This window comes from Rhamphochromis sp. 'chilingali' (genome assembly GCF_963969265.1).
Source record: "Rhamphochromis sp. 'chilingali' genome assembly, chromosome: 8".
NCBI classification, from domain to species: Eukaryota; Metazoa; Chordata; class Actinopteri; order Cichliformes; family Cichlidae; genus Rhamphochromis; species Rhamphochromis sp. 'chilingali'.
In genome coordinates, this window is record NC_137935.1 from 9662291 (window position 1) to 9678218 (window position 15928).

The window sequence follows — 15928 nt, forward strand, 5'->3', positions numbered from 1 at the left end:
AGAGAGTGTGAGATCAAGGCCATAGTTATAATATATATCACAGATTCCCTCAATATTCAGATGGGCTCGAGATAGTTCTGCTCCTCCTTAAATGTACTGAGAAAAGCAACAGCAAACCGCACATCATCAGAAATTATCATTGCTTGATGAGCATAATTATAATTATAATAATTGCCATTATCAGTGTTAATACAATGCATTGCAGCCCTATGGGATGACTGCCTAAATGGTTTTACTGGCTAGCTTTGTGTAAACATAAAATAGAATATTCCTATCTGTTGTTAATGAGTCACTTACAGTATAAATGCTATGGTTTTATATATAAAAAACCTTTTTTCCCAAGAAATGTATGTAATGTATGGTAACGTTAAACATACTTTTTGTTATTCTTTGCAAAATTTTCACTATAATCTCAGCCACCAGGGGGCAGTCTTTTCCTAGCTGGTGTGTTATAGTGTTTTTCAGATATGCGCTGCTGCTTAACCTTTACGTATTTTCAGATACTCCCGTTTGGAAAATGGAAACAGGCTTTTCCATTTTCAGACTGTGGTGGAAATAATGTGTTCTTAACATCTTGCATGCTTAAAAATAGGTTACACCGATTCATCACGCCATCTTGTGATACAAAGAGATATTACATCAAAATACAGCTCAGCCCTCGTTCAACTTGAGCTGATACAGCCCCAAAACAATACATACATGCTTTGAATATTAAGTCATGGCAGCTGTTTCTTTACATTCTTTCAATAGCTTAAATCATTTTAAAATGTAATTTTTAAACCCAGGAATTTACAATATATATCTTTAATTGTGTAAATAAGTGTTGTAATGGATTTTAACCAAATGCTTTTGGCAAAATTGAGGCAATGAACCATCACCTGCCTCCAAACATCCAGATATTGATTTGTTTTCCCAGCATTGACTCCATGGCCATCTTTCTGCAATGTTTCTAGTTTTAAAGCTGATGTTTCAAGCAAGGTTTTGACTCAACTCTGTAGACTGTACAACTATTACCTCTGAGGATCCTAAATCATGTCGGTTTTTCCAGTAAAAACTGGATTTTTCTTCAGGGGAGGTTACAGTTTAGGATTACCCAAGGTGTTTTGGTTAAATTTCTTTTAAGTTTGAGTATGTAACTTCAGTAGTATCCTGTAAAATCATTGATGCAAGCTTAACATGGGATTGGAGAATGTCATCCATCTAGTTCAATGTTTTAGACAAGCCAAAAAAGCAAAATTCACCACCTGACAAAGTTGAACCTGGCCAGAATATTGCTGCTGACATACTATTCTGAATTACACAGAGGATTTCCCTCTGAGCACAGCACCATTTCACCATCACTCATCACTCCATGTGTGGGTGAGTCCCACTAGGAATTTAATTTGTTTCCTGCAAATAGGTTACAATTCATAGGTGTGTTAGAGGATGTCTGCTTGAGTTATTGCACTGTTTCAAATGCCTGAAGCCATTAGACTTTTCATGAACTTGCACCAGCCCGCTGTGCTATTAGGACGGTGTAAATTTAGCACCTTAGTGCAGAAAAGATCTGTAAAGAGAGGAACATCTTCTGTTTTACAGTGTGCATTTGAGAGATGGTAATGAGTTTTCCTTTATTAACATTTCAGATTTTCATTAGCCGAGCGTAATAAATATCGAGCCTTTCATAACCCACCGGTCTTCTAAAGCTTTTTTGGCCGTTACTAGTCACTCCGAGTGTTTTGAGAATGAAACATTACAGCTAATTTTTCAAGTTGGCAAACAGCCAGTAGAGGAAAAGTTTAATTTTTCAACTGCATGCTCAAGGTCTTTCAAAGACCTTTAATAATAGTCAGCAAATTACTTAGTCCACCAATTAATTAGGAGATAGACAAAAAATGAAAATGAATTGGTTTTGATGTTGTTAAATAATACATTTATTCTTAATACCTTCTTTATGTTAGTATGGCAATGAAATTGTGTGCCTGTGTCTCTATGAGGAAGGAGAACACCTTGAGAAATAGATGATTATGAAAAAACCCACAATGTAAATAGACAAGTTTAAAAATAAGATGTTTGTCTGTTGTCTGTGCACAGTAGGACTCTTTTAAAAAGTAAACATTTTAAGGGCACAAATTTTCACAATGCTTCTGAGAGAATTCACGCTGCTTTGTAGCTGCACAGAAGAGACTGCTCATATTGTAGTTTTGCCATCTTAGTCATAGCATTAATTAACCTTTAACAACCTCATCATTTATACATTGCCCAGTTAGACTAAATCCTGCAATAGGTCCCAAATGAAAGCAAAAAGCAAAATATTTTGAAATATTAATGCCTTTATGACAAAATAGAGCACATTGTACAACATTAGTGATCATTGTAAAAGACACCATTTCTCCAAAGAAACGATATGCTCCTCTATAAGGTATTAGATTAAGATATAAATATACACATATTCCCAAATTTGACAGCAACCATAACATGCAACTCAGTCATGAAAACACTCAAATATTAAATCACGGACACATGCTCGCATGGTCCTTCTTTATAACAGCTCAACATCAACATTACAAAAAAACAAAACAAAACATTTACATCTGTGAACTGATAATTTTCCCATCACTCGACATACACACACTGTATATACATATAAAAGTATTCATACAGGCTAGTTTATGTGCTTAAATTCATTATAGTTCAGTTTTTCCACTTTTCAGTTCATCTTGACTTGCTGTGAAGTCATCCTTAAGCCATTTGTTGAAGACAGCAATGGGGTCAATGTTCCAGTGTTTATGAAAAGAGATGGGCACCTGGTGAGCTAGGAAGTCTCTGGCATAGTCCTCTGGGCGTGCCTGAAAGGTAAGATTAAGCATGGTAATTTATATTTGGAAGCTGTCTCAGGAGACGTAGGAGAAAAGGTATGAAAGCACGAGTTTCTGTTCAGATGCCTCCTGAAAATAGAGAAAGTAACACTTACGATGTCTAATTATAGGTCATGCATGCTTGTGGTGTAGCGACTCATTTGACATTTAACTTTTTCACGATTGTGAGAAATGACTTAAAGCCATTTTGGAATATCAGAGCAGCAAATGCACAGGTTTAAATGCACTTTTGGATGTGAAACAATCACCTCCCACCTGGAATCAGCAGGCCCTTTTGTTTTATGTCAGACTGCACAGCCTTTTGTCCCCTTCTCCCATGTACTAGAGCAATACATGTGATTTTGATTGGCTCTAGTAACACTGGAATCTCACAAGAAATGTGTGACCTACAAAGAAATGTGCTTATCTATGAATGCATGACATGCCACTCTATAGGCATATTTTATGCCCACTGTCTGTGGTGCCCTGTTGGCACCCTACCTGTATATAGGTATATATATGCCTGCTATACTCCCTCACATGGTGAATAAAAAAAAAAGACAGACTTAAGACTGGAAAGAAGAAAACTGCATGTAAAGACGAAACATGAGTTATTTATAGATTATGAAATGTACATGACGAGATTTTATAAGTATATGTTTATACTCCTGGGGATCTGAGCAGAAGAATACTTCACATCGGGCCTATACATAAGCTTTTGGCAGATTATATAAATATCATCTGTCAATGTACACACGATGTACACGTTGAAGTGAAGAAGCAGTAGGAAATTAAGTGGTCTAAAAACCGATTTAACACAGTTACATAATCACACATGGTATTAGCAACATTTTAGAGCTTCTTCTTCTCAACCATAGCTATGTTTGGATAACATCAGGCAAACAGCAATGTCATGGAAATGAGATGATATGAAAATGATTTTGCAAGGATGAACGATTTCGCTTTCTTCCTTTTTTTGACTGTTTGACCTAAACACACGCATCTGTAATGATGCCCGACCGCAGAAGCACCAGTGCAATTGTACTCTGCCTTGTTTCTGAAGGTGTCACTAAAACATAACAGGAAGACAGCAAGTCAAAGGAAAAAAATCTCCTGTTATTCTTTTTGGAAAAAGGCTATCTAGCTGTTTTGGAGACTGCTATAAGTCTTCCAATTTTTTTCTGTCTTGCCACTTTCAGCAAAGCATTGCTGGATAAAAAAGATCAATATCCTGTGAAGTGTAAATATGTTTTTATCACTGAGAAGGGTGGACATACCCTAGAAATCCCACAGGACTGCTTCTACCCACAGTAAGTCCTATTCACATGTTAAGCGCTCTGCTTGTCACCCGTAGCTTTGTAGCTCACTACTGGTTGCTGGTGGACATTCCAGTCTTATGTATTTGACATGCCGTGACATATCAGTCAACAGTATCCTCAACCTCAGCTATTCTCTTCCTGTGTTTATGCCCCCATGCTGTCACCCAACCTGTCTGCGTAGCACCCCCTTCATTCAGGCGTATTGATGAGCATTGCACGTTTATATTAGTGATGCTGTAATTACCGGTTTCTGATTTGTAAGTACAGTCCACATCAACGCACCCATAATTACAACTAGGAATTTTCTAAGAGCTCAGCTTACCTAAATGAACCAGGAGAAAAGGATGGTAAATATGAGGTTCAGACTGCATCACACTTTCAGAAGTACAAACTCTAATGTGGATGGTTTCACCATTCACTAGCTTGAAATTACAGAACCTGTGATAGAAAATTACTTTAGCATATGCAGTGCCTAATCAACCAGAAAAACAAAAAAAAAAAAAAATCCTGCGTAGGTGTACAGGGCTTTTGAAAATCAGACATCAGCCAGTTCTCAGTCTGCCTGCAGATGATGAGGCTGAAACACCTAAAAAGAAATGTGGCTTCCTTTGCACGGTCTGTTCCTTAAAAGTCATCACATATCTCAATGTAAAATCTCCTTTATCGTTATACCTGAAGAGATTTTTCATTAAAGAAAAAAAGATTATTGACATAAAAAAAAATCCTTATATTCTTCACACAAAAAAGAATGTATTGTGAGAGTATGATTACAACCTGGTGGAAGAGAGGACTATGTGTGACAGGAAGTCCAAGAGCATTGAGGCACATGCCCAGCACCATGTCATCTGGCGCGTCATTGCTGTAGCACTTGCAGCCACTCTTAAGAAGTCGCACCACAGCTTCCCTGCTGAACACCATACTGCAGCAACGCATAAACATACAAAAAGGCATGTAAAAGACACACATAACACACTTATCTGAAGTGTAAATGATCAATTTAGAAGGAATTTTTTTTTGCCAGGAAATTATATATGCATGCCTTTCCACTATCATTTTAAGGTCCATTATGCGTGTTTCATTCAATTGAGGGGGAGGGCAATAGAATAGAGTAAAATTATGAGCTGAGAGCGAGATGGGTTTTTTCATATAAATTGGCTCTGCGTAACAATGATGCGACAATTCAATGAAAAGAGAAACAATTACAGATGACAAAATGAATATTAAGCTGACAGAAAAATCGCTCATTGCCACTCAGAATGGGTCTTTTTTTTTTAGATATTATTCTTCAGAAAACTGGCAGCTATAGTGTTGTGAAGTGTCACAGCAACTGAAGTGTTCCTAAATGGAGTTTCTCACACAGCTCTCTCACAGCTCAAGAGGTATCTAAAGCACAGATTTTGCCAAATAGGTGAGATTTGTGCTGTCGAAATAAAAGTGAACTACCACTTTTGCTTTTTGCCCACTTTATGATCTTACATCTGATGTAAGCAAAATGGCACTAAAATCAGATTTTTAATTAAATTCTGGGTGTTTTTCTTTCACCTGCTTTAACAACTGATGGCCATTTGTGATTCAGTGGGGTTTTATTTCATATTTTTATTGAGTTTATTGAGTTACTGCAATGCAGTCTCCAAACTCATTTCCCTTAGGGGAGCACCACACTTTTAAACTAAATTGAAAGGGTTTATCTGTAAATTACAGATTACGTTTTTTTTATTACACACTTTATAGTTCCTCTGCTGCCCCTGAATCTTCTATCATCATCATTCCCAGAGCATTTGAGCAGTGAAACTAACTCACCCACCACCTCCTGTTATGTAACTGTAGCCACCTTGGCTCAAGCCATAGCCGTATCGCTCCCCCAGACTCACTGGTTCAGAGGAGTCATAACAGCTCAGCAAGACTTGCAGTCTGGGAATGCTGGAGGAAGCACAGTTCAAACTAATCACACACTCATCATAATCATCATACGCACATTCTGGTGCCTACACACCTAAAAAACTATTCATCTAGAGGGAGAATTAACTGCGCTCCCTCAGGCTATTTTAAACACCCAGAGGCTTCCAAATGAAGAGGCAACGTGACAGAAAGTGAAGCCAGCTGGACATGAAGTTGTATGCTGAGCTTTTTAGATGTTTGATAGGATGGTAATATCTCTAGAACTCATTTTTACAAAGTGACTTCATTCCGAGCGTCTCTCTCTTTCAACCTTTTCACAGCTAAGACAGAATCTGGTAGAAATTTTATGAATAAATGTCAGTCAAACAGTCAGAGTTTAGGCCACAAAAATCCCAAACAAACACATTTCCAAATGACAAGAACATACCTGATAAGTGTGTCATCATCCACAATGAGGAGCCACTTTGTGTCCGGCACAGCGCTGCTTAGAAATCTTTGAAGAATTGCAAATGTTTTTCCACAGTGGCCTGCAAATACAGACATGCTATCAACAGAATGGCCAGTATGACTTAATCACATATTGACCATCTGGTTTACAAAGATAAATGACCCTGTTAGGAAGAAAATCACAGTTGGTATAAACAGTTATTTATATGCACAGATGCCTTCATGCACACAAACGCAGGCACAAGGCAGTAGCAACAAAAATTATAGTCATTTATTATTCGGACTGGATTTGAAAGGAGTGAAGCTAACCAATAGTCACAGTTGTTAACTACAGAAAGAGCAATGTTTAACTTAGGAAAGCATACGAGACTTGATTTTCAAGCTACGTTTAGATAAAAAGTAACTAATTAGAGTTTTATTCTCTCGATAGGGGCCTTTTCAGAAGGTAAGAAAAATAAGCACGACCATAGGGCTTTTTATTTGTAGCTTTTGCTTGTAGTTCTGCATTAACTTGACAGCAGTGAGGACTGTTTGGGCAAACAAAGAGCAGCTCTGCATTCTGCTCAAAGACACCTCAAAAGTATGTTTGCTTTTACATATGCATGTCAGCAACTGCACAGGTCAAACAGGTGATCGCACATGTAAAGATCTGTTAAAAAAAAAGATTCACCTCTTCAAGGTTTGGATTGCACAGCAATGAATAAAATCCTCTCTGGGCTTTTCAGTGCAAAGATATGTCCTACAAAGCTTTGTAAGCAAAAAAAAAAGAAAGAAAAAAAGAAAGCCCTTGTCTACATTCTGACATCTCAAAGAAAAAACAAGGTATGTTTGGAATGATGAGCCCGGAGATCAAACTTTTACTCTGGCAAGTTTGACATGACGGCCAGATGGAACAAAATTTTCTGCCAACTCCTGAAAACAAAAACAGTGATGTGGAAGTAAACAACAAATACAAAGAAACCAAAGAAATATGCCCATCAGAATCCAAATATGTGCACCATCAGGGCTGAGAGCTGAGACATGGAAATCTCTGGTGGCAAGCATCACAAAGAATACTGAGGTCTTACTGTTTTATTTATAAGGCACCCAAGGTGTTTTTGCTGGTATCTGAATATAGAATAAGAAGGGACACCTTGAACTGCTGACAGGAATAAAATCCAAAAACACGCTGATCTCTGGTAATCTTATATCTAGTCGTGGGAGTTTAGTGAAGATCAGGGTCGTGGATAGATAGTAGTTTTCTTCTTCATGTTTAATGCAGTCTTTAGAAGAAAAGAGCAAACAACCACAGCTACATTCATATGAACATAATACTACAGAAAGTTTTGCTTTGGCCCAGCTTTGACATTTTCTTTTTACCCAAGTATTTGTTCATACTCGGCCGTGAATCGTACTCGTACTTGCTTGATAAAGTTCCTATGCCACTTTTCCATTTCAAGGTCTTGCATCATTCTCTGCCTCACTTGCTCAGACTATATACATTTTTAAACTCAGCCTGTTGAGTGTATTTTTCCATTTTCAAAATAAATGTATACTGTAAAGATGTGGGTTTTCCACCAGACTTAATATTTCTTTGTGGTTTCAGACAGATGCATGATGAGCTAGACAGTTCTGAGTTGGGTGGATACTTGTGTTAGATTTGTATTGTTGATTGTCATTTATGCTTAGAAATATCTACTCATATATGCTTAGAGTTGTATAATCAATGTCATGTTGGTAGAGGTTTGATCCTTAGTAGTCTGTGGAGACTTTGTGTGCATTCCAAAGTGTTCTGGCATTCACACCCACACCCTGGGAGCATGGGAGAGGTCGTACCTTCTCTTATTGTTTTGTGGTAGGATAAACGTATCTATGTCTGTTTTAGGCTAAGTGCCTTTTGTTTAGAGGAACTGCTGGACTTCCAGACCAGCAGGTTTAGGGAAGTCTTTATGGGGTCACACTCTGACCCCACACACACACACACACACACACACACACACACACACACACACACACACACACACACACACACACACACACACACACACGGTACTCTTTGTTTGTATGTAGGCATCATATGTTAATGAACCTATGTATATTCATGTGACCTCAATAAAAGAGCAGTGTTACGGGGGAGCGGGCGAGAGCAACTGGGGTCAAGCGAAGGGACGGCGTTTGTCCAGTTCTCTCCCGTGCACGAGAAACATAAAGAACTTTGCTTTTGCTGTGTAATTAAATTGTCTTCAACGTTCCAGCGAATTGGTTTAAGCTACAAACCTATCAACTTGTTTTTCAGGACAATGCGAATGAATTAATTTTATGTCAGATCTGTTTTTACATTGGACTCTTGACAATAATTCTGTCTGCCAGTCTGTGCCTCTTTCCTTGATAAATGTGACGGCTTATGCTGCATTTCATTTTCTTTGTGCACATGTAAATGCACGATATGGCTTTAAGATTTGCTCCGAGGGCACAGGCAACAATGTTAGTGATGAACAGACTCTTGACATATCGATGCCTGACGATGATGAACTTCAAGGATGCTCTCAGCAATCATTAGCATAAAGTTTGAGGCCTTGGGAAAGAAGCAGAAAGAAATGAGCAAAAGAAATGGAAATTCATTTTTTATGTACCGATCATCTCCTCCTTTCCTTAAGACAGATATATTCCTTTTATGTCTCATTTCACTGCATTCTTATCTAATAACATAATGGCCACTGTCCTCATGTTGATAAGTACCCGACACTGTTGCATATTTCTAAATATAGATACTGTAAATCAGTGAGGGTTTTTTCTGTTGTCATGGTTTGTGGCTGGGGCAATCTCATTTAAAGTCTTTTACTAGATCTTTTACATCACACTGCAGAAATCCAATCTATCGTACATCCTCCAGGATGTAAATCCTATTATTAGTTCTGTTTGACTGACATTATGCACTGACAGTAGCTTACGTACCTGGCTATTTACCAGAATCACTGAAGATGCCCCTGCCTTGATGATGGACCGTGGACTGCTGCCATCACAGAAGGCAAAATTGGAAGGGAAGGAGGCACTTTCTTTTAGATTACCTGGGAGAAAGACTTGGCCAACACTGCCCTTTTGTGGAACAAGGTGTAAAACTCAGGGGCAAGTCATACCAACTCTTAGGTAATAAAGGTAATGTGTTGACTTATGCAAAAGAATAAACTCCATGAGAATCCTGACAGCTTCAATTTCAGTTTTTTGTCAGAGCACAACCAGCTGCAGGCCTGTCTGGTTGGCTGTCTGCAGACTGTGAATGGCGTCTTACCCTTACCCCATGTTCTATTGTCTAGAGAGAAATGATCATGAAATATCAGTTCTGCTTTGGGCAATAATTAAACAAATGTTCTTTAACATAAATGATCTAAATCTTTAGGTAAGATCAGATCCACTAGACTAAGGAACACTTCCACACTCTGCAATTAATTATCCATTTTTATTTATTCTTGCTTGCCCACTAAAACTAAGACAAACTGTAGCTTTAGACAACCATTTACGTGTTTGATTGGAAGCAGATGATACAAATCTGTTATAGCGGCCTTACAATTTAATGACAACTTTTCATGACCTTTTCTAGGCTAGTGTAGATGAAGTCTACGTGTATACTACAGTAGGCAGCACCTTAGTTTTTACCCCTCAACTGTAAATGGCTGATGGTGTATTTTATATCTTGATAACGTGATAATGAGGTGATGGAAGACTTTCAAATTCATCCAACAGAAGCAGCTACTAAAATCTTGGATGGGTTTTAATCTCAGTGGCCTTGATCAGAGGTCAGCTCGAGTTCAGACGTCAGCTTTACTGAAAAACACCTAGTATTTGTTCACATGTATACCATCAGTACATCTACTAGGAGGCTGTTGGGTAGCACTGGGCAGTATCTTTTTAACACTATCAACAGTGTATTTAGCCATATTTATATTTTAGACTTTATATAGTGATCATGTTCCCTTGGTCTGAATGAATTTAGATGTTGTTCTGACTGGACAACCAAAAAAACATTTCAGTCAATACAACATTAATAATACATGATATGCTACAGTGTCTATGGTAAGAAACCTCCTCATTGTGGATAGTGACAAGCAGCAAAAGAACAAGTAAACAAAAAAGTCAGTTTCCAGATTTAAATCACATCTCCATCAATGAATTCAACATGACTGAGTAATGTATGAGCATTTTTACACTTTCAATTACCCCTAAGCAAAGCAATCACTCTCCATATACATCAGGTAGTGGCATGTTTAACGATTTCTCTTGGATTTTACTGGTTCTAAATCGATGTGGTTTTACTGTTTCAAGGGAACTGAAAGAGGATTACTTTCACTATAGCGTGGCCCTACTCCAAACAGATGTGCATTAGCAATGCATAATAAGTTGCTGAGTGCACTGAGGGGGCCCATGGGACTCCACTGTCACCTTGTTTTACTCTTCACACATACAACCTCCAACTGTACACCAGTTATGTCACCTTAAGAACTTGTGCATTTAAGACTTTACTACTATGAGATGTATACTTCTGCACTTTCCCCATCCGCATTAGTAAATTTAACAAGATGCAGGTTTGTTTAGGTAAGAATTACATATTCTTCTTGCGGAGTTATTTTAAACCCCAATGCAAGTCACAGAACCAACAGAGGCGTCAGCATGATAGAAATCCAGAAATCCTTTAATCTGATTTGCATATACCGTTTTTTTTCTTCTGTTGAAGTTTGACTTTAAAAAAATCAAAATTATTTCGGTCTGAAGTCTGAGAGCATTGACAGTGCAGAAGAACTATTTGTTTAGTGTTTGAAAAGCAAAGGCTCTCATTTTGGATTTGTTTAAGAGCAAGAAGTGCGTGAGACCTGCCACTATCTACAACGAGGAGGTGGAGATGAGGCGGCTCTCAAGTATGGGGGTTGCATATCAACACCAAACTGCACTGATAAGAGAGTAACTTTGCTAGAGAAGGTTGGCTTTTATTCTTTGGAAGGCTCAGATCTGCATCATACTAGTACAAATTTACTAGCAAGTACCCAGTGGCAGTTTACATCTATACAGCGAGAGGTTGCAAGAGACATCCTTGTTAAAAGTGCTAAGCTGCCTGGAGACAGTGACTGAAGGGAGGCACGGGTCTACACCAGAGCTCTGAACAACAAGTTTTACCTACAATGGAGTTAAACTGGCAACAGCCGATGCAGCATCTTTTTAAGGTACAGAACGCGGAGTCTTTCGTGTCACTGTGTGCCGATGGCTATGAGGTAGAATAATTTTTTGCCCAAAGCAGAGAGTTTGTACCGTTCTTGTAAACTATCCTGGATTGCTTGGTGCATTCTTCAGGTCTATGTACTGTATATTTGTGCACGTTTCCCATTACCACACCCAGTGTGATGCATTCCATAATTCTATAACATTACTATGATTACGTTACATCTGGACAGGTTCTGTCATTGCAGATGCAATGATGAATTAAATACAAATAAGTAAGTTTTTGTGCATGTATCTCTAAAAGTTACAAATAAATAAATCCTTGATATAAAAATGAAGGACCATAAATAAATTAGCTGAGATATCTTATTTTGCAAAAAAAACAAAAACAAAACAGACCTTATTGCTCACACAGAAATGAAGGACGCTTAAGGATGAAGGTAGATGCAAAGAGTATCAGACTAAGCCATATTGAAAATACTTATCATTTCAGTGCACACTACATTGCATTTCATTTATTTATTGTTCTCGGTAGAACAACAATAAATATATCCATCCATCCATGTGTAGACCAGCTCTGCATCATTTAGCTCAACAACATCCCCCAGTTCCTCCCTTAGTTGATCAGCTTGGTACGTTGTTGGATTAAAGACCCTCCAGGGTGATTGCAAGGTTTTCAGTCCACCTGAGGATGTATTTTTCTAGCAGAGAAACCAGGTCTGCCCCAGAGTCTCTTCCCAGTCAATCAAGTCTGGTGCACCCCCTGCGGGAGCCTCCTTTGAGCTTTGTTACTAAGTGTAGCCAGTTGTTGTTAACCGCTGAACATCATCTATGCTACTTATCCTATCCAAGCTCTAAATGTAGATGCAATTGAAACACGTAAACAGGAATTTGAAACAGCTGATGTTTCTCAGAAATGAAAAATTATGCTCAAAAACTGTATTCTTTTCATTTGTATGAAACTTATCAAAACTGGTGTTACAAGGTGCTTCCCAGAAACATAGAATAAACAAACAAACTAAATGATAAAGCATTTTACATATCAGTCGAAATAGGCCACACTCGAGTATAACATCAAAATAAGAATGAGAATGAAGTGGTTCCATTGTAAAGAACAAATTAAAATTAACACACATAACCTAAAGGTTAAAAGAATAAGATGCAAGTAGGATATAAAATTTATGTTAAAATGTATATAAAAAGCCTAATGATACAAATGAGACTAGCAGTGGTTTAACAGACAAGGCCAGCTAGAGATCTTCAGGCAGATCATTTTACAACTGAGGAGCCCTAGCAGCAAATGCTCAATCACCTTTTGCCTTGAAGCAGTTGGTGGGAATAGTTAATCGTGTCTGAGGATCTGCACCTGAACTAGTTAAGATGGGAACATCACTTTGAGTGTATATTCTGGGGCCAGGTGGTGAAGGACTTTAAAAGTAAAGTCCTTCACCAAAAGTAAAAAAAAGTAAAATCTTAAAATCAGTTCTAAAAGTAATGTCAGAAAGCTGCTGCAATCTGAAGTCTAATCTAACCAAGAGAAAATAAAGGCATGGATGACAATCGATGAGTTTCACTAAAATGCAGAAGTGATCATATTTCTTAGATGGCAGTAGCAGGACTGGATGATCTTGCTTATACATGTTTCTTGAGGGTGAGACTAGAATTAAAAAGCACAACCAGGTTTTTGACTGCTGGTTTTACATAAACTCGTAAAGGAAAAGGGGGGATTCATACTGGGATGAAGCTTGTGTGACACAACAATAAGAATGTGTTTAATTTTAGAAAATTTGGAAAATATTTCTTAATATCAGTTAATTTGTAAGACTGGACTGGGTTTTGATTTTATTAGAGTGATAGAACAATGTGTCACTGGCATAGCACTGGAAAAAAAACCAAATGGGCAGGTCCCAGTACAGACCCCTGAGGGTCTCCACAGTACAGAGTAAGCAGCAATGTGGTCACCGTAGAAAAATTCTGTCTGGTCATCGAAAAGTTTTCATTCCAGATACACCTGCTCAGTGCTTTGTCCCCTTGATCAAACTTTTATGGTTTACTGTGTCAAAATATTGCAGTTACGTCAAGTAACATCAGAGAAGAACAGTGACTGGTATCAGCAGTTCATCTGTTACCTTCCTAAGCACAAAATCTTTACTGTGGTGTCTGACTAAACTAAACCTGACAAATTTTTTTTAAAATGTTCAGATGTAATGCTTCTAGAAGCTGTAGACAATTGTCTATACAAGTTTTGTTGTAATACTTGTAATCGCTCTTTAAGTTTTTCAGTAAGAAGGATTGAGGCCCGATTTTTTGATGAGTGGTTGCACACGGGCTGTCTTTAAATACTCTGGAGAGTGGACAAAGGACAGAGAACTGTTAAATATTTAAAGTAGAAAACTGTTAAGTATTTAAAGGGGCAGTGACATCCAAAACTTCAATTAAGCATGTTGGACACAGGTAAGTAATTATACAGTACAGCAGGATGGATTTTACATGATGTATACCCATTTTCAAAAAAAATAAAAAAATAATGGGAAATGGGTATAGATCTTATAAACAGCACTTGTTCATGAATTAAATTGGAAAGGAGTGCGAGCACTGAAACTGCTACATCGGTGAAATGATTAAATAAACCAACTTTAGGAAACCACCAGCTTTAAAACAAATATTTGGAACAAAGACTAGTCATAAAAAGGTGACCTAGTATTTAAGTCCTAGAGATGGTAGAAGTCACCGGGGGATTATTGATTAAAGTGGTCAGTAGGTTAGAAAATTATAGTTCTTGGTCAAGAGAAGCTCATATCAAACAGAAGGCACAAAGCCAGTTTTCTAAAAGAAAAATATGCCTTACAAAAGAAAAACTGCAGCACACTCCTGCTGCCAACTGAGAAGAGTTTTATTCATGATTTTTATGCTGAAAAGTTGAAATACCCACTGACAAAAGTACTCCAGCTCAATCTGGTTCCAGTTCTCCTTAAATGTTGGATTTGAATCACATCCCCTTCATGTGGTGGTGAAAGGTGTATATTAGCCAGTTCAGCCTGGACCAATATACTAGGCCAGTAAGTGTATCTGCCGGTACAAGTGATGATTGGTGTGATGAAAAGTGAGGCTGTGAAAGGATAACTTACCCCTTTCAGTATTTGGAACACCTAAATTAATGGTTGGTATTGAAGGATCGGCATGATCGCTGTAGTACTCCAAAAATAAGGCGTCCTTTTCCCAAGTCTTCTTTATCACTGGCACTAGAGATAGAAGGAGAAAAATCAATACAGTGTTCAGAGTTTCACAACAAGCAGACCTCATGTTCTGTGCAATGTTTTCTGACCAAATGAAAACATTCTGATATTCTGTGTTTTTAAAGTAAATATTTTATTTAGGGAGATGAATCATTAAGGATAGTGAAATGATAAACAATGTTCCCTTTAATCCTTCGACTTTGTTCAGATTAGATTAATTCAGTATGTACCGACACTGTGCTCTTTTGTTACTTGGGGAAAAGCCTCTTTTGATTCTGGCTTGGATGACTGGCTTTCAATATTTGATTAGACATATGATTAGTTACACCAAAGTAAATCACAAAACTTTTCAAAGTAACTTGTAAAATAAAGGGTTTCTTTCCTTTACTTTTACATTTCAGAGCTTTGACTCTGGGGATTTTTGTCAGGCCTCAAAAATAATTTAACTTCATTGTGCTTAATGCCCAGTAGCACTGTGAAACCTGCAGCTTTTGGCAGTGGAAAGGTACTGCAGATAGCAGATTACTGGATCTGTATTTTTCATTCTATTTATACCCTGCTATCACAGGTAGGATAAGGCACAGTAGCACCAAGTTGCTGACTTAATTCTTGGTGTCAAAGGTCAGCGTTTTCCTCTACATTTTATTACGATAGGACTCATGAATTTTTGGATATTTGAAAGTTTCTGGGCTGTTTAATTCACAGAGTATTAATGCAGAGAAACACAGGATACCCTGACATCTACAGCAGCATCAGCAGCTCAAGGCTGTGTTCATCTCTCATAAATCATCAAAAATGAATCAAAGTGGCATGTTTAAGATTAAAAGAATAAACCAAAAAACAAAAAAAGTTGTGTTCAGTGCCTGTACAGGTTCTGAACTGATAAGAAACATCAAGTACAATCAAGCTCGAAGTGCACATGTATCTTACATTACCACATTAAACAGCTAAAGCAAACAAGTATATTCCAAAAGCATCATTCAGGTCAGATATTGACTGCTTT

At 37.8% G+C, this 15928-nt stretch overlaps 1 protein-coding gene across 1 annotated transcript in view; it reads right to left on the minus strand.

Moving 5' to 3' along the window:
• Positions 1 to 2294: 2294 nt before the first annotated feature.
• The window catches only part of b3glcta (beta 3-glucosyltransferase a), an 85202-nt gene continuing 71568 nt past the window's right edge, over positions 2295 to 15928 (minus strand). Inside the window, exons 11-15 of the mRNA XM_080888949.1 lie at positions 14818 to 14931; positions 6483 to 6582; positions 5957 to 6076; positions 4931 to 5075; positions 2295 to 2828 (exon numbers count right to left, since the gene is read on the minus strand). Coding sequence (XP_080745075.1) covers positions 2667 to 2828; positions 4931 to 5075; positions 5957 to 6076; positions 6483 to 6582; positions 14818 to 14931 — 641 coding nt within the window. The 3' untranslated portion in view covers positions 2295 to 2666. The remainder of the gene's footprint in view (positions 2829 to 4930; positions 5076 to 5956; positions 6077 to 6482; positions 6583 to 14817; positions 14932 to 15928) is intronic.